This window comes from Manis javanica, chromosome 4 (assembly GCF_040802235.1).
Source record: "Manis javanica isolate MJ-LG chromosome 4, MJ_LKY, whole genome shotgun sequence".
Lineage (NCBI taxonomy): Eukaryota > Metazoa > Chordata > Mammalia > Pholidota > Manidae > Manis > Manis javanica.
Window position 1 is genome coordinate 152,077,681 of NC_133159.1, and position 21,847 is coordinate 152,099,527.

A 21,847-nucleotide genomic window follows, 5' to 3' on the forward strand; every position below is an offset into this window, starting at 1 on the left:
CTTATTTTTCCAGTACCCAGCACCTATCTCCAGGAGAGCACTCCGGGGGGACCACCTCTGATAGCATCTGAAATGCAAATATTGAAGCAGTTAGGATGACTCCTGCCACCTCTGCTGGCTGGGAACAGCCAGGAGGGTGCACCTCAGTTGCCTGAGAAGCCCGTGCGGGTGATGATACCTTTCAGGAACACCACTCTTCCTTAATTAAGATGTCATTCCAGAAAGCTTAGCAATCACCCCTAGCCACAGGAGGCCTCAATGGATTCCTGGGTTATTTCTTCAAGGAAAACTGTATTTATTCAGATATTTGATTCATTGTTTGCTCAGATAGCTAGCGAGAGGAATAAGGATGGGTACACAAAATAGGAAAGGGGGTTGATGGCAGTCATGGCCAATTGTATAAGAATTAATAAGAATGCTCACCTTGTTTTTCCAAGACACACTTGGGATAGACCTAGGAATGCATAATTTGTCAGCTTGCGGCTTCATTTCCTTTCAGCTAGACAGATAGTACTAATGACACAATGCTATTGAGCATGACTCAAAAGAAGCATGCTGAGCAAATAGCAGAAAACAAATATTCAATAAAATTGCTCTGCAATTATTTCCTGATTAGCCTGATGTCTTAGTTTTCTCAACAAAAAGTATGTAACTATGAGCTTATTAATGTTATATTTCTTCTCAGCAACCTAATGTCTCCTGACCTTCTCCAAAGTTTTGCCAGAAAGCATTACAGGAAGTAAGAAGCACCCATATGTGTGATAGGATCCTCCAGTAAGCCCAGATTTTGCTGTCCAAATTGAAAATGTAGATTTGCAGTTCTCAACAGGAGTGATTTTGTCCCCATGGGACATCTGGCAGTGACCGGTGACATTTTTACTTGTCACAGGACAGGGGCAAAGGTGTTACTGGCATCTAGTGGGTGGATGCCAGGGATGCTGCTAAACATCCTTCAGTGGGCAGGACAGCCCCTCAACAAAGATTTACCTGAAACATCAATAGTGCCAGGGGTAACAAACCCTGATCTAGACTGAAATTATACAACTCCCAGAATGCCCAGGGCTACATCTAGGCTCCTCTCTCCTGAGGACTTAAGTTCCTCAAGATGAACTTGGTATTTCTATTCTGGCACTACTGTGATTACACAGAACCATCGAGAACCCTCCTTTTTCAGTTTTGCTTCTGAGATACTCTCCACCCAGTCCATATCCCCTAGAATTTTATTTCGCATTAGAACCTTTTTAACAACCAACATGGTATGAATAGCAGAGTACTATTGTTATTATAGCTGCATTTGGTATTCAAAGAGCTTTTAACTTTTTTCCTTTCTTGGTAGGAGTATCATTGAGTTTTCAGTTCAAATGAGATTACTTTGAAGTGTCTTTCCATGATTAAAAAAGATATTTAAATGAAGAGTGTATTTCCTCCCGGTGTCCACTTTGATCTCCGGGCCTTTCCTCCATAACCGAACAAAATGACAGCTGCTGAAAATCAGGCGTTCTTTGCCAGGGACTGCAAATCTGAGGGTGGCATTATCATTTCTCTCGTCATTTCTGATCCTGATTCTAGTGAGTTCTGACAAATGACTTTTAAGGGAGCCTCAAATTCCCAAACCCTAATTCTTGATTCTCAGTAGGAACCAAGATGTGGGGATTCAATATTTGCCTACCTCTTGGGAAAAAATACAGTATTTCAAACATGGCACACATCCTGTTCTTGGCAAGGGATTGAGAAATACTTGTCAATTGAATATAAGCGTTAGTATTACAACACACCAATATGGTCACTATTGGTCAAAATCTGACATTTCCCTCCAGGAGGAGTTACATACTGTACCTAGTTACTTCAAGCAGATATTTTAGAAGACAGTGACTGAAAGCAAAGATAAAAATTGACATAGGTGTAACAACGATCACAACCACTCTCATTAAAAGAACATTCAGTGCTAGGCATTTGACCCCTTATGCATATTAGCTCTAATTTTCATAACAATCCAACTAGAAATTATACCCTTCCATACAAAGGGAAGCCGAGGCTCTGAGAGGTTATGTCACTTTCTGAGGTCACACAGCTACAAAGTGGTCTCATCTGCAGAGCAGAATAAATGAAGCACAGCAGTGCCTTCTCCCAGGGCTCAGTCCCCTTCTTCCAGGGCTCGGTTCCCTTTTCCCTGTCTGTTTTCCCACTTTAAAAAGGTATTTCACTGGTTGTCTGTTCCTGGGAAGAAACTGAAGACAATGGTGCTGAGTATTCCAAGTAACACAGGCTCCAGGGCACATAAAGGAGTCTACACTTCTGTAGCCTCCTGGGGCAGCCAGAGGTTAAGACTTAATTCCCCTTCCAGTCTGTAGCTTTGAGGTATAATTCCAAGTGGGCTTTGTAGAAGGGGCCAGCAAAGAGAGATCCAAGTGGGAAGACTTTAACCCCAATACCAATATTTCAAGACAGGGGTGTTCTCTTTCTCCTTTGCATCATTTCCTTCCATTTTAATCTCGCTCTGCATGTCACAGAAATTCTACCCCAGTAAAGGACACGGGGTTCAAGAATGATCTCTAGCACAAGTCTCCTATATGTCTCGCGTCTGTCTTTTCCTGCATCTAAGGCCCTCAGCTCAGCGACCTTCCTAACAATTTATCTGGTGAATCTTTGTTCTTGGTTACCTGTGCACATGAAATGGTTTTTCTTACTGTTCATTTTGTCCTTACAGGGTGCTAAAGTCATGAAGCCAGAGCTGCTTCAATCTCTGTTTATATCTGAGCACTTAGCAGCGGGTTTTAAAGTTCTGGTCATTCCAGGGGATCTTTCACATATTTCAACACCATTTACAGCCAACCTTGTGACCTTGTGGGCTTTGATAAAAGCGGATTAAGTGTGATAGGCAGATAAATATGAAAAAATTAAAAAAGGCCAACAACAATTCAGTTTATAGCAATAATGACAGAGAGAGATGGGGCCTGGCGCTGAGGAAGGCTAAGCCATGCTTAAACTGAGAGCTGCTTCTGATTCAATTTCTCAATCACTGACAACACCAGATGAAAAGCTGTCTGCCTCACACCCCTAATTCACATTTTTTTTTCCTAAGGCCAAAGAAGAATGAACATAGGTAAACCACAGCTTTTTAGAGAGTCTATCCAAATCATTCAACAAGCTCCTGGTATCTATACGTGCCCGGACAATGAGGAAAAGGGACAGGAGGTGAGATAGGTGCCTAAATGACCCACATCAGGAACTGTGGGCTGGTTTTTCTTAAACTGCAGCCCTTGGGTCAGCTGCATCAGATTCCCCTAGGAAGCTGGTTAAAGATGCATGACTTCTAAGGGTAGGGCTGTAGAATCTGCATTTAGCTGACCCTCCAGATGATATGGATGCTCACTGAAGTGGGATGTTAGTGGGTGAAATGCAGGATCCACTTTTAGAGCTATAGCCTTCCTGATTGTTTAGATGTTTATGCCCCACCCCCACCCCTCACTTTCACGTGCCTCCCTGGCTGAACAGAGAACCTTATGAGAGTTTACCTGGTCTGATGGGGCTCTGCATACAGTTTGGGGATGGGATGCCAGCGTGAATGGGTACAGAGGCCCGACTGCTGAGGTCCATGACGGAGGGGGCAGCTGAGGAAGCCGGCTGCAGCCCGGGGGGGTGAGGGCTGTGGTCATGCTGGGACGGGCTGGGAGGAATACCATTTTCCGACAAAAACTCCTCCAGGTCCATGTATTCCAACTGGAAAGTATCTCCATCATAGGGAAGTGTTTTGTCCCATAAGGTGGGTCCCAAAAATGCCGACTGGGGGACCGTCGAGCTATTACTGTCATCATCCAGCTTCTTTTCCTTGTCTTTATCTTTGCTAAATGCTGCAGAAAAAAAGGGGAAAATTGGACTTTAAAAAAGAAAAGAGAAAATGTTTCACTTTTTTATCACCCCTCCTGGTCTCTTCTACAAAACTGCTTCTCACAAATGCCAGGGTTCTTCTCCGGCACCTGGCTTCTGTGGATCTAGAGTTAAAAGTTCAAGCAGGACATGGATCTCTGCCTGTTTTTCAACATCTTCCTATTTACTTTGGAAAGAAGGCACTAGTCCTTGGGACCGGGCTACATACTGATCTAGGATACAAACAAGAGAACACAGTCTTCAGTGCATTATTTGAGGAGACAAATAACCTAAATCCCCAAAGGGAAGGTCACATGCCATTGCATAGAACTGCTGTGATTTTTAAGAAAACAGCCGATAACCAGGCATGATTTATCTTCCAGGAAATTCATTAGTTACAATATGAGGTCATTTGGACTTAGCCTGAATTAATCTGTGAGCTGGTGATTCTAATTTTGGTAAAGCAGGGATTTTCCACCCCTCTTTGAAACCATGTATTGAGCTATTATTATACACCTAGCTCTTTCCATATATCATCTCCCAAAAATCTTATGATAAACTTGCAAAGAGCAATCTTCTCCATTTACAATGAAGAAATGGAGGCTCTGAGACTTGAAGGAACTTGACCGAGGCCTCGTAATGGCAGAGAAGAAAATTGAGAACTTCCGGAGCCCACATGTGTTTGCTTCTAAAGCCACTGGAGTACACTGTATTTTACAAAAGGAGTTTAAGAAGAAAAAAAAAAAAACTCACAGTGTTTTCTTCCTCCTCTTTCCCACATGTATGCTTAAGTATGATCCAATGTACAAAAATTTTACATGCATGCAATCTGTCAAAGCAGCTGTTGGAAAAGGTGATTACATACCTATGATGGGGGCATGCAGCTACTTTCTACATGCAAGTATCACTCATCCCATGGGACCTTTAACCAGTGCTCTGGATTTTGCCCATGCTAGTACTGGGATTACAGAATTTGGCTTCTGAGTTCTTCCTCAGAGAGACACAGCCTCCACCGCCATCCATTCTAATCCCCTACAGTCTCACCTCCTGAGAATCTGACTTAAAACATCCACAGACGCAAAAGACTGCACGCAGCACCTTCCTCCCCAGTGCTACTCCTTAAAGGACAATTAAAGGGAAGCTACGCTCTGCAGACAGCAAAGCAAACCCCTCCACTCTAGCAATGCAACAGGTTGTCTTCTGCTGGCAAAGAAGATGCGAGTACTCCGAAGCTATTTGTAGCCAAATGATCTTTCAACACTGCGGGTTTCACAGTTCGCATGTGCTGCAGTGTATCTAAGGCAGGCAACCTCATAGACCCAAACATCAAATTCCTGGCGGCACCAGCGTGGTAAGGCGCCTCCTCGCCCGACCCCCTCCTCTCCCACTCCAGCCCACGTTGCCTGGGAGAGGTTTGGGACTTACCAAGAAAGGGCTCAAGCCAGAGAAGGCTCCTGTGCGGTTACACGTGAACCTGCTTGGCGCTCCCTTCCCACCAGGAAAAGTGCACGGGGAAAGTGTCAGGGCTGGAGGCGTGCACCGTGCACGGCTTCCAGCCGAGAGACCACTCCCCCCGCCAGCCCCAGCCAATACTCCCCTGGAGGAATTACCCAGCACAGGGGAACGCGCGTCCCCGCTCACACCTCGTGAGTTCCAAATACCAACTAATAACAGAAACATCAGCACGATCCCCAAACCCACGCTACGCAGTGAGACCCTTCCCCCGACCCCGCTGCCCATAGAACCAGACTCTTTGGTTTCTCCTCCCCAGCCCCAAGCTCGGCCCTCACTCTGGAGGTTTCACTCTGCGTGCAATAAGCCTCAATCTAGGGAAAACTGACCTGTCAAGTTACATCTCCCACCTAGCCGAAGCAGCTGGACCCAGGGAGGCTGGGCCAGGTCCCCAGTGCTATTTTAAACGTTGCTCAGGGAGGGAGTCCCATTTTTTGAGGAGGGGAGGGATGATGGGTGAGCGCCTCAATTTCATCAAAGCAGAGCCAGGGTGCCAGGGTACAGGGAGGGGGGATGGATGCTACAGCAGGCGTGCCCAGCCCAGGAGGGGGACCCCAGGAACGTCGTTCCTCCCCAGGGCAGGGCAAACAGGAGGGCAGCGCTCACCGTCTTCGTGGTGAAGTGGGAGCTTCAGCGGGTTCTCCAGCAAGGACCTGAGCACGCCGTAGGGAGGTGGGATAAAGGTGGGATTCAGGGGGAGCGGTCGGGACATTTTCTCCATCGCGATGCACTCAATATTTTTTCTCAAAAAAACCCCACCTTAACCTCTCCCTAAAATGTTGCAGAGCTTTTTCCTCCTTCCTTTGCCAAAAGTACTCGCTTTCAAAGGAGGTGGAGACGAGGGAAGAAAAAAATCACTTGTATCTTTGTAAATACATCTGCATAAGAAAACAGAAACAAAAACTTTCGGATTCCCAGTGCAGACGGTCCCGGGAGAGCGCTCGGCTCCACCGCGATGTGCAGGATGCTCTCACCTGCCTCGAACCCCTCGTCTTGTAGAATGTTCAAAATTGAGAAAAAGAAATTAGAAAATATGCAGACGGCTGCAGAAGGACGCGAGGCACCGCGCAGCCCCAGCCCCTCGTGCCAGCACCGGAGGCTGCGTGCCGTCCCACCCCACCCCCCTCCCCGCGCCGGCGGCCGCAGCTCCCCCGCGCTCGGCGGCCCCGCAGCGCCGGGCTAAGAGCAACCGGCCGCCCATGTGCCGCGGTCCTGACAAGAGTGACGTCAGGGCCCGCACCGCGCGCCGATAGGCGTGCAGGGGCGTGGCTACTAGATTCCCCACCCTCCTACCCCGCCCTCGCCCCCGCCGCCGCTCGTTTAGCATCGTCGCGCGCGCGGATTTTTCCGGAACCATGCAGCGCGGGCGAACTGCGAAGGGACAGGTGCTTGATACCATCAACCCGAGCTGAGAATCTAATTTTTTCAGGGTCGGAAAAAGAATGAGGAGTTTATCTCAGTAGTTTTCAACCTGGCAATAACCTGGGCAGTTAAAAATATGCAGATAAATGCCCCAGCCGCATCCCAGATCAATTAAATCAGACCACTGGGCTGACAACCGGGTATCATTAGTTTTTCAAGCTCCCAGGGTGATTCCAAAGAGCAGCCAAGTTTAAGAGTGACTGGTTTAGACCGAATGGGAGTTAAATTCTCTTCTAAATATGTCTCTTGGCCAGAGCTAACCTTAGCATCCTCTCTCTTGCCTGATCCACAACCACCGAAAATTAACTACTTTGTAGTTATAATGTGATAAAAAAGTAGGGTGGAAAGGGGAGTCCCTGATGGAGCTGGACACCCTGTCCAGCGTGGTTTTGACATGGATACGCCCTTGCCTGAAATGAATGAGGGCAGGACAGACATACACACACACTGAAAGGGATTTTAGGAATATTTGCTCCTGGAGAATGCAAATGAAGGTGCTTGCTTGAGTCCAGTTACAAGGGCCGCATGGTCAATAAAGTGATTTTGTAAAGTATTCCCTAAGGGGGTCTTGGCCTTCACAGCCCAAGGAGCAGCTGCAGCATCTTGCTTTGTCAGTTTGACCCCATGTTCGATGTGGGTATGGGGTGGGCACAGGCGCTGGTCTCAGGCCTGGAAAGCTGTGGACAGGCAGAGTCTTCTCTCTTCCCACATCTCCTTGCTAATATCAAGGCAGCAGGATCTGGGAAAGGGTCTGAAAGGAGGAATGGGCACAGATGAAAGAAAATGTTCTTTCAAGAAGAATAAAGGCCTTCCTAAGGGTTAGGTCTCTAGAATGGGATATGGCGGGTTCTACTTCCCTGGAGCCCCCCAGGAGGGTGGGGTAAGAGAGAAGGCACCCAGAAGCCAGGAGACCAGGAGGGCCACAAAGCCAGGGTGCCCCAGGCAGGGTGACTGCTGGCCAGTGCCTTCTCTCTCTGAGCTGCGTGTGACCTTGTCTTCCTCACTCTCAAGTTATAAAGGTAAGGTAGCATGAGATATCTCTACTGAGATAGTGTTGTAATGTTTCTAATTTTAGCCAACTTCTGAAAACATCAGACTTTTAGCTTATGCCACCTACATTTATTGAACACCAACTGTATGCCAAGGACTATGCAGCACTGGTGATAAAAAGATAAATAAGACATAATTCTAACCTTCAAGAACTTGAATAGCTTAGGGTCTAGCATTCATGTGAACATTATAATACAGTCTTAAAAGAGCTAAATGGATGGATGGGCACTTACTATTAGGAGAGGGATCCCAAAGAAGGTGTCTGAGCTGGGTGTGGAGCTAATGGTATTTGATGAACTTTCCAAATCCCTCAGTTCTATATATTGTTTTTCACAAAAGAAGGGACTCCCTCTCCACCATAATTCTGAAGAGGGAGAAGCTATTTCCCTTCCTTCAATCCACCTACCCGTAAACCCACAAACTAGAAGAGCTAGGAGCATCCTCTCAGCCTGGTTAGAAACAGACTGCAGATTCCAAGTGCACAAAAGGATGTGTAACCTCCGCTTCATGTATCAGCCCACTAGCGTCACTCAGCACATCCCAAATGTACCACCTGTTCATGGTCTCTTGCCCTTCCTCACTCTTCCCTGAAACCTTTATCAGTTCAAGTAACCTGGTTTCCCACAGTAATGTTTTCCTTACTACTGGAGAGAGCCTAACACCATCATTTAAAAATTAATTTATTACAAATAAATAAATTAGTATCTTGGTTGATCAACCAGTCCCTTGGGAATTTGGTCCATATGATTCGGTTTCTTTGAGCCTGATCAGCTCTAGACATGGACCAGGTTGAGGACCCGTCCTTTAGACCATGGTGGCCCCTCTCCTTTCTCTCTGGCTCAGCCTTCTCTGTCCTCCAGTGTATTTGTAGAGTCCTGAAATTACAAGCATCCACTAGTACTCAAATTAGCCCCATCCCCTAACAAGATAAATGAAAGTGGGCACATCATCCCTCCTTTGGCTGTAGATCTATTTGTAAATCATTTTATTTTATTTTTCATTCCCTCCCCTCCCCTTTGGTGGCAGATCACTGCCCAGGTAAGAGGGAGGAGGGGGAGAATGAACCAAAAGTTATGCCTATGGGATAGTGAGACCCTTTAAATTGCACAAGCTAGTTCTCTGATGGACGTATTCTGCAAATGAGCACAGATGCCAACCTGTACATATGCTCAGAAACAACAGCTCCTCACACATGCTTAGCACAAGTCCACTTCCGAAGCCCTCCATGTATGTCATCTCACTTAGTCCTAGCAACTCCATGATGGAAGCAGTGATCCCAGTTCTCTAATGCTTTATAACAAATCACTCACAAGCCTAGTGGCCTATAACAATCACTACTTTATTATTTCTCATCATTCTGCAGTCTGGGAGGGGCTCAACAAGGATGCTGGGATGTAGTGTCAATGCCTATCTATTTTCACAAGGTCTCTTCCTTACCTGGTCTTCCCAGCAGAGTAGTCAGATGTTGTATATGGCAGCTCAGGGCTGCCAAGAGCCAGCAATCCAAGATAAGCCCCTATATGCTATGCTCATCAAGATTAGGCTTGTGAATGTTCCGTTGGTCAAAGCGAAACACTTGGCTAAGCCTTGAGTCATGTGAGCAGGGACTACACAAAGGCTTGGAAGTTGGGTGGCATAGTTCATTGGGGGATGGGGGAGTCACCAAGTAACAGTGTGCCACAATCATTTTAGTTATTTTATCTTCAAATAAAGGCAAATGAGATCATAAAATTTATCTGACATTGCTAGACAGAGCCAGGACTTGGACCAAGATCCTCTGACCATAGGTCCAGTGTGTCATTGGATGGATGTTCACTCATTCATTCATTAAATACTTGTTCAAAATAACTTGTGTAAAGCTCTCAGTGAGGTACAAAGATAAAACAGAGACTGTGTGCCATGGGAAGTTATTACAGACTAGCTGGGGATTCGCCATATGTAACCATAATACCAATATTGAAAGGGACATTCTAAGAGAAACACAGAAAGAGAACCAAAGAGGCTTGGAGGATACAGAGGTTTGTTCAGGGAAGGGTTCCTCAAACCAGCACATTAAGGATGCGCAGTACTTGTACATGTGGAAATTGGGGATGGGGATAGGCAGAGGGAATTCCAGAAGGGAATGACATGGGTAAAGATATGGAGAAAAGAAATTGGAAGACACAATTTGTGAACATGTTTTCATTTCTCTTGGATAAACAAAGTTCAATTTAACCAATTTGTTTTTCAGGGTTATTACTTTCTGTGGAGTAAGAAATCTTTGACTACCCACGTCTTGGAGATATTTTCCTCTAAAACATTCACAGCTTAAGCTTTTCCATTTAGGTCTGTGACCCATCTCAAATTAATTTTTGGGTATGACATTGAGATAGGGGTTGAGGTTTATTTTGTTTGTTTTTTTCATGGGGCTATCCATTGTTCTAGCACCAACTGTTGAAAAGATATGCATTTCCCCCTAGAATTGCTTTGATGCATTTGTTGAAAATTATTTGACAGTACATTTGTGGGTATCAAAACCTTTGATCCCAAAGGAAAATGAGTACTTTACGTCCAAGGACAGAATAGTGCTATTTCTAAATTTCCTGGGCTCTGATTCCTATCAAGCAACAGAACAAAGTTCATTAAAGTTCATGGCTGAAATAAATGGCTCACTCTCAATGGCTCATTCGGTTTGTCACAAGACCTTCTACAAAGTTGTCCACATTAACTTAAGTAAGAGCCTACAGGCAGAGGCAATGCCAACTTGCTTTTTATGTATATAAGCAAATATTCAGAGTCTGTTAGATGTTTTTGGTTACAGCTATCAATGTTTCAGTGTTTGTGTCCTAACCTGCATGTGCCTGAAAGAAAGAAAAAGATCAAAACTAAATCTCTGTTTTGGAAAAATCCAAACAAATAAATACTGTAAGAACATTTGACAAGTCAGTGGAAAACTCTTCTGTCTCTCCAAGGGGGTAAGGATAGCAGAGGCTCCTGAGGTGTGGAACTGTTCTAAAAATAGGAATGACCGCAGAAGAAAGGTTTCTCAGAATCAACTTCTTAAAAGATGCCAGCCCAGCCCTACTGTGCCCTGAAGCTCTGGAAATCAGCCTTCTGCCCAGCCAGTGGTTTCCACCTGCCCAGTCATCTCAGGAGTTTGAGTAGTGAGGTTGGCTAAGGCTGTCTTTTCCACAGCCCAGGGAGGGCAGGGGAGAGACGGTCATTTGGCCCCAGCCCTGCAGGTCTGCAGAAAGATCTCTGCACACTAAGCTGCGCCTGTGTTTCAGATTCCCAGCGGGTGTGAAGCCTCCTTGAAAACACAATGCCTGCCACTGTACCCTACTGGGGTTGGGGGGTGGAGTCTAGGATGGACAGAGCCGAGCTCTGTGGTTATGAAGGGCTTTATACACCAGCGGGCCAACCTCTAGGTGAACCTGTTTATCTTGTTGTCAGAAAGGGCACTTTGTCCAGGGAATTAATTCAGGAGTGAAAGGCATCACAAGGGAGTTCAGCTGGACATGCCTAACCCAGCTGGTCCCTCCTCTCCTTCCTGAAACCTCTACCCCAGCTAATATGCCACAAAGGAAAATTGTATTTAATTAAACTACTGGAGACCTTCAAATCTAGTCCCTTGGTCAGGACCATGCAAACCCCAACCAAGAAAATACATGCTGGGAACGCTGAGGTCCCCTCCAAGGCATGGCTTGTGTGAGGAAGCACGGCGAGCCTCTCCCACCCCTTCTCCGAGTCCCGGTGCTCTAGTAGCTTTGTGTGGCAAAGACTGAGACAGACAAAAGAGGTAGTAAGTGTTTAAGCCAGAGACTCTATATATGTGTGATAGAAAAGTAGATGAAGGAAAATTGTGTAGAAGAGAAGGAAAGGAAAGGAAAATATATGTGGTAAGGGGAGAGGGGAAAAAAATTACTGCAGTGCATTGCAGCAGAATGAGCACAGGGCTTGCCACCAGGCCGACCTCAGCGTTTCCTCCTCCTCCTACTAAAACAGTAACAACAACATGAAGGTGAAGAAGGCACACTTACTGTGTGCTTAACTGTGCTCTGGCACAGTGGTAAACACTTGCAATATATGATCTCATTTATTACCTGCAACGTACAGGACACGCAGCATTATTCTCCCCATTTCACAGATGAGGAGAGTGAGGCCCAGGGACATTAGTGACTTACTCTGGTCCTATGGCTAGCTAATACACAGAGAAGCTATGAGTTGAAAATGGCTTTCTTTGACTCCTAAGCTTGTGCTTATGTTGACCTCCATACCGTAAATGAATGACCAGCATCCACCGAATAAACTCATCGGGCTTGCAACTGGCCCACATGCTACCTCAGTCCTGTAACCCTGGATAACCTCTCTATTCTCAGTTTTCTTTGTGTGAAATATAAACAAATGGCTGTGTCTCCCAGCTTGCAGGATAGCTAGGACGACCAAATGAGATAACACATGTTGATGTGCGTGGTCCACTTCAAAGGGCTAAACAAATGTAAGGGCTTCTTACTTGAGGCGTTTTTGCATTTTCTGGCTTCTCTGCTTCTTTGTAGAAATGCTCCCACTTGTGAGTCTGCACATCTGTTTATGTGGTCCAGGATATCAGAAGCTACTTTCCATTCAAACACATACGTCCTTTTGTCCTCACCCTTTCCCCCCAGTCACTAGGGTAGCCTCTGTCTATTGCTCTCAGTCTTCAAAAAAAATAAAAGTTTGAAGTTCAATGCAACATCAAATACAGCAGGTTCTAGTAGCTCCTCAGCCAGAGTAGGGAATGGCTGCCCATTCCCTGTACCTTACTAAAGGGTAAGGAATAGAAATTAGTGGATTAACACTTTAAAACCATTTCAAATCTCATAAATATAGCTGAAGTTAAAGACAACTGAGCTATAGAGGCAGGGAATCACCATGACTCAGAATTTAGTTTCAAATTACTTAAGATGCAGGGTTGATCAGTTTAGCAAAATTGATGTGCTAGCACACTCGAAAATATAATTTCCAAGCTGCATATTAGTTTCTTGTAGATGCAAGGGAAATATCAGCGCAGATGCCCTGAGGTGATAAGTTTGTTGTTAGGCTAACCAGGCGGAAAGGAAGACCACAGAACTGCTAAAAGCAACATGTGCTCAGGGACCATGTACAGGCATCCTGCAGACCTGAGGGGAGCTGGCACAATGACCTCTCATGCAGGGACACAGGACCAGCTTCCTGTCACTCACTGTGGCTTCATTCCAAGACAAGACTCTGATTCATAGGCCTTGGCACCACGCTATATGGGGTTCTTACACTGGGGGAGTTTCACATGAGCCATCCCCTAAATTATGGGCCAAACTTATGCCTATAAATGGGTGTCTTTGTTGGAACATTGGTAATCGGTCCAATTACTAGAGGTCAAGGCAGATGGTTTAACTCAGACATGTGGCAAAGCCAAATGCCACCAGATTATTTGGATGCAGTTTTCTTTCAGAAAAGGAGGTCTGGGCATGCCAGGTATGTCTGCACTTCCAGCAATATTTCAAACTTTGTGTCAGCTGGTCAGTGTGCTCCCTGCTTCCCCTTCTCCATCTGAGCTCATGGAGTCAGAATGAGGAGCAAGTGGACAGCAATAAGGATATCAGCCTAGCTGTGACTTCTTTCCAACTGAGTGACTGCGGACATGGACACTTCCATCACGGGGACTCATAGCTAGGGTGAGAGAAACAGGAGGAAGCATCCTGAAGGGTCATGCCTGGCCCAAGGTAGTTCTGGATCTTCTTACTGACAGGCACGACTCCTACCCATCGCGTCTCCCAGGAGTCCTATCTGCTGGGCTTTGCAGAGTGCTGGAGGCAGTGCTCCCAATGCTTTGGACTCTGCTTCTACTGGGCTCCAAGCACACTCTTCTCCATCTGTTAATTCTTTTTCTTTTTTCTTAACAGGCAGGGAAGAGTGATGAGCTGTCAGCAGGTCTGTCTTCCTGAGATGACACCCTCGTTCACTCCTCAGCACACAAAACACTAATGGAGGGCTCTTCTGGGCCAAGCACTGAGTGCTGAGGACTTATGGGGTTCCCTGCACTCGGATAGGGAGACAGCCACCTAACCACATACCTATCTCAGTGTGAGACGCATAATGATAGACAGAAAGGGAGTGTGAATGGGGGAATGATTAACTCTGGTGGAAGGGCTTCTTCACCGAGGGGCCTTAAGGAAGGTTTTGTAGCTAGAACAGGAGTAGATCAGGGAGGTGGGGCATGGGAGAAGTACGCCAAGCACAGGTCCACAGGCATGGAATAGTTCACTCTGAACCACAAGCTGTTCAGTTTCTGGGATGCAAACTTCACTAGAGTAAGAATGGCCATTCTTCATAACCCCTCTGACTGGGACTAAATGATTGGAGTGGAAAGAAGAAGAGCAATTCCCAAGAGGAGGGACTCCTTGACAGACAAGACCACAAAGGCCCACTGCATTCTTTATTTTCTAGATGAGGACACTAGAGTCCCCAGAGGGGCAGTCCCCCCCAGGTTTTTAAGATGTCAAACCATCAAAATATATAGAAAATAAAAAGTGTAACAGTATGGCCTAGTGAGTACAATTTTCTAATTCAACAGTAAGTCCCTAATATCTAAGAATCTCATTCTCTTTGCAATATAACCCTACTTACCATCCCTCTTTCCTCCTCCTCAGATAAACCAACTCACTCTTCCTCCTGTTGGATTTTCTCCCTCCCCTGATGGCACCGATTTACTGTCACCAAGCTAAAAGCTGAAGATTTAACCCTTCTTCCTTCCTTAGCCTCCAGTTTGACTTTTTGAGAATTCCCTGCAGTATTTAAAATCGAAGGCCATCTTTAACTGCTTCTCAGAAATACCCTCTCCCTTCTCTCTGCCACTGCCTTAGTTAAGACTTTTTTCAGGTTTCCCTTAGGGGATCCCAATAGCCTCCTCACTTACTGCTCTTCTTGAACCCTCCCTCTTCCCCAACCCTCACTGATCTTCCACTAAAATTCTTTCAAAAGTACTGACTCTCTCTTGTTCTTTTTCCTTGCTTACGAGCCATGAGTGTCTCCATGCTACATGTGGAATGAACCTCTCTTCCTGTCGGGCAGTAGGCGGCCCATCCCAGTTGAGCAGCAATCTCCACACTCGTTTCCGGCTCCTGCCCCATACCTACCCCTACACCTGATGCCCTCACTGATTCCCCTGCCTAGTGGGACTCTGAGGGGCCAAGGAATGGGTCATAAGTGAATGAATAAGAGTGAATGAGTAAGAGTGGAATTACGGAATTAGAAGGGGTCCCCAGTTTGGGATGCCTATCTGTCCATGCACCCCTCACCCCACCCGCAGGAGACAGCATGCTGTGCTTCAGGGGGAAGCTCAGGGAAAAAGAGCTCAAATTCTGACTCCACACTCTGCTAGTCCGGTCAAGTTTCTCAGCTTCTTAGTGCTTCGTTTTCCCTACCAAGAGGACAAGAAAAGCAATTACACCCATCACACAGGTGAGATTAAATGCAATACTGCATATAAAGAATTTGGTCCAGTGCCTAGCACAAAATAGGAGCTCAATGAATATGAGTTGCCATGCTTACACCTTCATGCTCACTCCCTTTCCTGTCTGATGAATGCCTGTCTCAACCTTCCCAGCTCAGCCCAGCTGCCACTCCTTGCTGAAACCGTCCTGACGCTCCCAGAAAAAGCTGGTCCTCCCTTGTGCTCCTGAAATGCCTGCTCACCTGTCCATCTCCCCCCACTGCTCCTTGAGGGTGCGGTTCTTTCTGCTTGATATTTGTCACTATACCTAACACTGTACCCACTACACAGAAGCCACTCAGTAAGTGTTTGAAGGTGGAAACATGTAGATTTCATGTGGCAACACAGAAGGCAGTCATCTGCCTGGGTCATCCAGAGGTACCATCAGCCGGTCTAAGCATTGTTTTCTCTAACTCTCACATTTCAACAATTTGTACTTGCTTTCCTTTGAGGGAGCGAACAGTATCATTTACAGAGTTCAGGAGCTCAGTCCTTCCTCCTTTGCCTGTCAGTTTTCATCCAAATCTGAGTGTGAGTCGTGTTTGTTATCAAGGCTTCCCAGATTCTCCATTACCTTTCCAGCTTGGGTTTCTGTTTACCTGCTGAGACGAACCCCTGACCACTCAGCCTGCCTTCCTTATTAGTGTCTGCACACATGGAATCAGAAAGATTTCCTGCCTAATGAGACCTGCACCATGCTTTTAGGCTTGTGGCTCCTGTTGCTCTGCAGTCAGTGGTTAAGTAATTGTAAGTCTCCAATAACTAGTAATCTGGGTATCGCATACCATTGCTTAATAATCCTGGGTTCTTGGCTGAGAAAATGGCAGGCAGCCTATGGGATTTCCTCTTTTTCTAAAAAAAAAGTTTTTTTGAGAGATCGGGCCACTGTAGTCCCAAAGACAGATGCCACACTCAGTTAGTTCCTTATCAGTGGCTGTCAAACTTTACAAACTTTACCAGAGTTCATTAGAATGCAGGTTCCTGGGCCTGCCGTTAAGGATTCTTGTTCAGGTGTCTGGGGTAGGGTCCAAGTATCTGCCTTTTTAATGAGGTGTGTCATTTTTTTCCCTAGGAAAATCACCTAACAAATCACCACAAACTTGGTATCTGCAAACAACAGAAACTTTTCTCTCACGGTTCTGGAGACCTTCAAGGTGTCAGCAAAGCCAGGGTCCCTCCAGCAGCACTTGGGGGGAATCCTTCCCTGCCTCTTCCAGCTGCTGGGGGCTCAGGCATTTCTTGGCTTGGGGCTGCATCCCTCTAGTCAATGCCTCCACCTTCACATGTCCTTTGCCCTCTGTCTGTATGTCTCAAATATCCCTCCTCTTTTCTCTTATAAGGATAGCAGTTGTTGGCTTTAAAGCCCATCCTAAATATAGGATGATTTCATCTTGAGATCCTTAATTATATCTGAAAAGATCCTATGTCTAAATAAGTTCACATTCACTGGTACTGGGGGTCAGGACTTGGATGTATCTTTTGGAGGGGACAAAATTCAACCCACAAAGAGGTTATTCCGATTTATGGGGTCCCTGAGATACTGCCCTGGATCCTAGATCAGTTTCAGAGCATATCTTGACACTAGTTCTCATGATATCCAGACAGTTCTACACTAGGATACTAGTCAGTTGAAAAATGAGAAATGAAGGAGACAAGTGCTCTCCCTCCTGGCAGGGCGCATCTTCCTTCCTGTGGTGGGAGGGAGGGAGGGGAGGAAAAGCAGGCTTCATTCCTCTGCCCGGTATTTCCCCACCACCACCTTCCTTTGAACAGCCTGGTCTTACCCCTACCATCTATCAGAGTAAGACTGTGCCTCTAAAAGCAAAGTTCTAGGCTCAGACATTGCCTCTTTAACACATACGCTTAGCCTACTGAGTAAAACATAAATATTAAGTGTATGGATGAATGAACAAACACAAAAGAATGGAAATATTTCCTCCTCTTCAACTCATTCATAATTTTGTATATTGAACCTTGAAAAAATGATCAACCTTCCTCCATAGAATCCTTATCTCCTCCCTGTAATCCTTATCTGTTTTCTCCTTCCCATATCTTATCAGTATAATTTTACCCAGATAAAATTCCTCCTCTTTCTCTTCCTGTGTGTTAGTCACCTTCCCCATCCTGTTTCAAACCAGAGAAGTCTTTGAAACAAAGGATCTACAATAATGCTTGCTTTTTACCCAAAAGTAATGGGAGTCTTCATTTCATGGCTGCAGTCTGCCTTGTCTGGAAGAGTCTCGTCTCCTCTACCATATGTTCATTTCCTGTATACCCTAAACCGCCAACGATCAGTTACAAATCCTTTGGCTGGTGCCCCCTCTAGGTGAGGCACATGTTACCTCTTCAATCCCTTCTCTTCCACAGCAGTCCCTGGTCCCAGAAACTGTTCTGAAGCTGTGACCCTCTTTGACACTGGGGTCAAGGGCAATCACACTGGGTTCCATCCCAACACTCTGTCTTCATTTCTAACACCACTGTTAGATATTATCTAATACATCCAATAGTTGTATGGATACACAATCTGGTCAGAAAGTACCTCTTTACTAATGTCTACCTCTCCCATCCTCGTACCACTGCTATTCATTCTCCTCTCTGTGAATTCCCTCCACATGACAACATGGATGAATCTCTCAAATACAATATGGATGTAGCCAGAGAGATCGGATCCCAAAGAGTATGTGCTAAGGATAAAGTTTCTGTGGGTTTAGAAGCCAGGCTAGTAGTGGTTACTCTTTGGGTAATGGTAGGGGGCTGATAAATGTTTAACAATTGGTTCTCCAAAAAATAAAGCCATGATTTGTAGTATTGGCTGATATCCCTGGTGTAAATACCCCAATCTTGGCCAATTTCATGCTACTAACATGATGTCACTTAATACAGAGTTAGGAAAAGCTGTGCTGTAGCATACATATGTGGGATTTCCACTGGACAGATACAATAAATGCAAATAACCTCAAGAGCATAAATAATAGCAAATGTAGACTATGTAGTAAGTGGTGAATTTTGAATATTTATTACCTTTTCCTGTGTGTTAGCTGACCTTCCCAGCACCTCACTCACATACAAATTTAAAAGCCCCAACAGCTAATGTCACCTGAGAATACAGGATTAAAATAACCTCAACTGTACAACTGCACTATTGATTTCCACCATCCTTAAACCCTCCTAGTCTAGTTATTAACTTTTTGAGCAAATACTCTGTGCATTTGTTCCAGGCACCACTTTTCTTTTTGACAGTGTTACTGACATAAATGACCTACAATAAACTGCACAGGATTAAGTACACAATCTGGTAAGTTTTGACACCTGTATATACCCATGAAACCATCACCACAATCAAGATAATAAACATATCCAATGCCTCTAAAATATCCTGGTGCCCCTTTATGACCCCTGCCTCCTGCCTCTCCCTGCCCTACTTTCCCTGCCCTACTCCATCTCCAGGCCCCACTGACCTGCTTTCTGTCACCATACATTTGTTTGCATTGTCTAGAAGTTCTTACCATTCATTGCTTTTAACATAACTAATTTAATTGGAGGCTTATATACATTTCTTTTTAATAGTGGCTGTGTTTAACAATCAGCTCGTAAATTCCTGAAAATTTGATCACCACTTGCTAGCCACTAGGAGCTAGCTTCAACATAAGCCAGTGAATAAGTGAATGGAACGAGACCTAAGGGGAGGTTCTGAGCTTGGGGTAATGGTTTGTTTCTTGATCTGGATGCTGGCAAATAGAGATTTCCACACTGTTAAAATTTATCGAGCTGAACTTATAATGTATGTGGACTTTTCTGAATATGTTTTACTTCAATGGAATTTACACCAAAAAGGCACTAGGTTTAAGAAAGGCAGGGGGTGTTGGGTCACTTTTCTTCCCTATTTAAAATCCTTCTCTTGCTTTTTGCTGCATTTTAGTTAAATCTAAGGCCTGTACCATAGTTGTCAAACTCTGCCTTGCAGATTCTGGCTCCTGACTGTATTTCAAGCTTTACTTATTCAAGCCTCAGCTCCTCAAACCTGTGAAGTTCTCTCCAGCCTTAGGGCCTTTGCACATGCTGCTCCCTCTGCCTGGAACTCTTCCTACCACTTTTCCTAGAACTCCTACCTCCTCCTCAGCCTGAATGGCTCAGCTTAAATGTCACCTTCCCAAGCATGCCCCCTCTGGCTGCCCTCCAAAGTCGAGCTACTCTTCTCAAAGCCTTATGTGTTTCCTTTCTGGATACTTTTTAAAATGTGTGAATGCTTTTTTATGGCCTATGTCCCCTACTAACAAGATCCATAACTTGTTCATCAGTGTGACCCAGGCACAATGTCAGGTACCTAGAAAGTGCTCAATAAATATTTAGTGAACAAAGCAATTAATCTGTGGCTTCCCTGGGGAGTGCAGGGAAGCTGTGGCCTAGCACATGTGTGTGGACATAAGGAATGGGAGCAGAGCCCGGTATGCTGACTGGGAAGCACTTTGGGTCATTCCTGCACCAGCTACAGGCTCCACATCCTTCTTCCACTTTTGGATGAGGAGACAGGAGCCCAGAGCGTTCAAGGTCATGAGAATTCCTTTCTTCTGACTCCCGATCCAAAGCTCACACCTCTTTCTCACACAGTCAGAAGCCTGAGGTGGGGGTAGGGAGGGGGAAGAGGAGGAGTATGAGTTTTTAAGATACACAGACAAGTGAAAGAATCTGGTTTTTGTAACTGCCTTGTTCAGTGTTCTTGGACAAATAGACAAATATTCTAAGCCTCAGTGTTCTCATCAATAAAATGGGGACCACGATAACTGTTTTATAGGGCTCTTGTGAGGAACAAAGACAACAGTGTATGTAAAGTACCTAATCTCATTGTTAGTATTTAGTGGAAATCCTGTTGGTTGCCTTCTTCTCCCTGTAGTGACAGCAGCTGGTGTGGGTTGAGCAAGAGAAGTCCTCGCCCCACTATTCCATGCATTTCCGATCATGACCTATCATCGCCCGGTTTAATGAATGCCCTGACAGTGGGCTGACCTTCACAGACCTTAACAGTCTAAGAAGAGCCGGTGCCACAGGGCTGTGCCAACACGTGAAGCTTCTGCCACCGAACGCCTAATGAATTCGTTCCCGTAGTCGCTCTGAGAAGAGTGAGAAAGTGAAGGCACTGACTGGATGAAGAGCTACCTATGGCAGTTTAAGGCACAAAATCAGTAATGTTCCACCTTCCCAAAGAAACTGGAGCCTTTTTAATGTCAAAAATATAGCGACACATCTCCTGACATACATGTGTAGTGCCACTATTCTCTTAAGAACAACTTTTTCTGATTATGTAGATTCCCATTAAAACTTAGTCACACTGGCCTTGGGGCTTCCAGGCATTAAAATGATGTGCTGAGCGAAGTGGGGAGAGGGGAAGGATACTAATATATTTTTAATATATACTTTGTCCAAATTCTGTGCTAGGTGTTAGCCTCTCTCTGAGACAGGCACACTTGTCTTCATATGAAGGACTTCAAATTTAGTGGGAAGGGAAAGATAGCAGGTTGGTAGGATCTAAGATGCTGTAATGAAGACGCCTCAAAAGCATAGCAGTTTTAATAGGTTAGAAATCTCTTTCTCACGTAGTAATAGTAGTTGGCTCTGCCATGATCAAGATGATGTTTCCATTTCTGAATCCAGTACGGCTGCTCCCTCAGCTTCCATTGCATCTGCATCCCAGATGGTAAGATCAGGGAAAGGCAAGGTGGTCCTTTCTTTTAAGGGCCTGATCCAGAAGTTCCACACATTGCTAAGAAGCAATGATTTACTAAATATAAAAGTTGATTCCTCTCTCATGTGAGAGTCTGAGGGCCTCCACAGTGTCAGGAACCACATTTCTTATTATTCTACCAGCCCCCAGAGCTGGCCACCCTCCATGTGGTGGAAGGTAGCTCACCACCACATAAGCCTGCAAGCCAGCCAACAGAACTAGGGAAAAGGAGAAGGAAAGGACAACCCTTTTCTTCCTATAGGCACAGTCCAGGAACTGTTCACATCACTTCTGCTCATATCCTACTGGCCAGAATTTGGTCACCTGGCCAACACGGGCTGCAAGGGAAGCTTGGAAATGTACCTAGCTAAAACTGAGTAATTTTATTAGTAGCAGAAGAAGAAATAAGCAGTGTCTGGTAGAAAATAACCCTCTCTGTCACCGGATACCTTTGTAGGGATTTTTGCAAGGCAGCGACACAATCTGACTGATTTTTCAGAAGTGATTATGGATGCTAGAGGAGTGCAGACTTGGGAGGACATGCACAAGAGGGGAAGCACAGAGACCAGTTGAAAGATAAAGGTAGCTTGGTCCAGGTGGTGAGAAGTAATCCAATTCAAGATATATTGTGAAATCTGTTCTCAAAAGTCCTCAGCAGGATTTTTCTGAGGGGCTGGATACGATGTGTGACAAAGAAAGAGGAGCTGAGGATCTTTGGATGAATGGCTTCAAGCCGTTCAGGGTCCAGCTCAAGCACGGAAGGTGCCCTTGATCACTGCTTCATGGCA

The 21,847-nt window shown here is 45.4% G+C and overlaps 1 protein-coding gene across 2 annotated transcripts in view; it reads right to left on the bottom strand.

Moving 5' to 3' along the window:
• HLF (HLF transcription factor, PAR bZIP family member) overlaps positions 1 to 6,580 on the bottom strand; it is a 56,701-nt gene extending 50,121 nt beyond the window's left edge. The window contains exons 1-2 of one of the 2 annotated variants that reach the window (XM_017646987.3): positions 5,986 to 6,580; positions 3,516 to 3,851 (exon numbers count right to left, since the gene is read on the bottom strand). In XM_017646987.3, coding sequence (XP_017502476.1) covers positions 3,516 to 3,851; positions 5,986 to 6,100 — 451 coding nt within the window. In that variant the 5' untranslated portion in view covers positions 6,101 to 6,580. The remainder of the gene's footprint in view (positions 1 to 3,515; positions 3,852 to 5,985) is intronic. The other variant, XM_017646996.3, reaches the window with a different exon arrangement.
• Between the last annotated feature and the right edge of the window lie 15,267 nt (positions 6,581 to 21,847).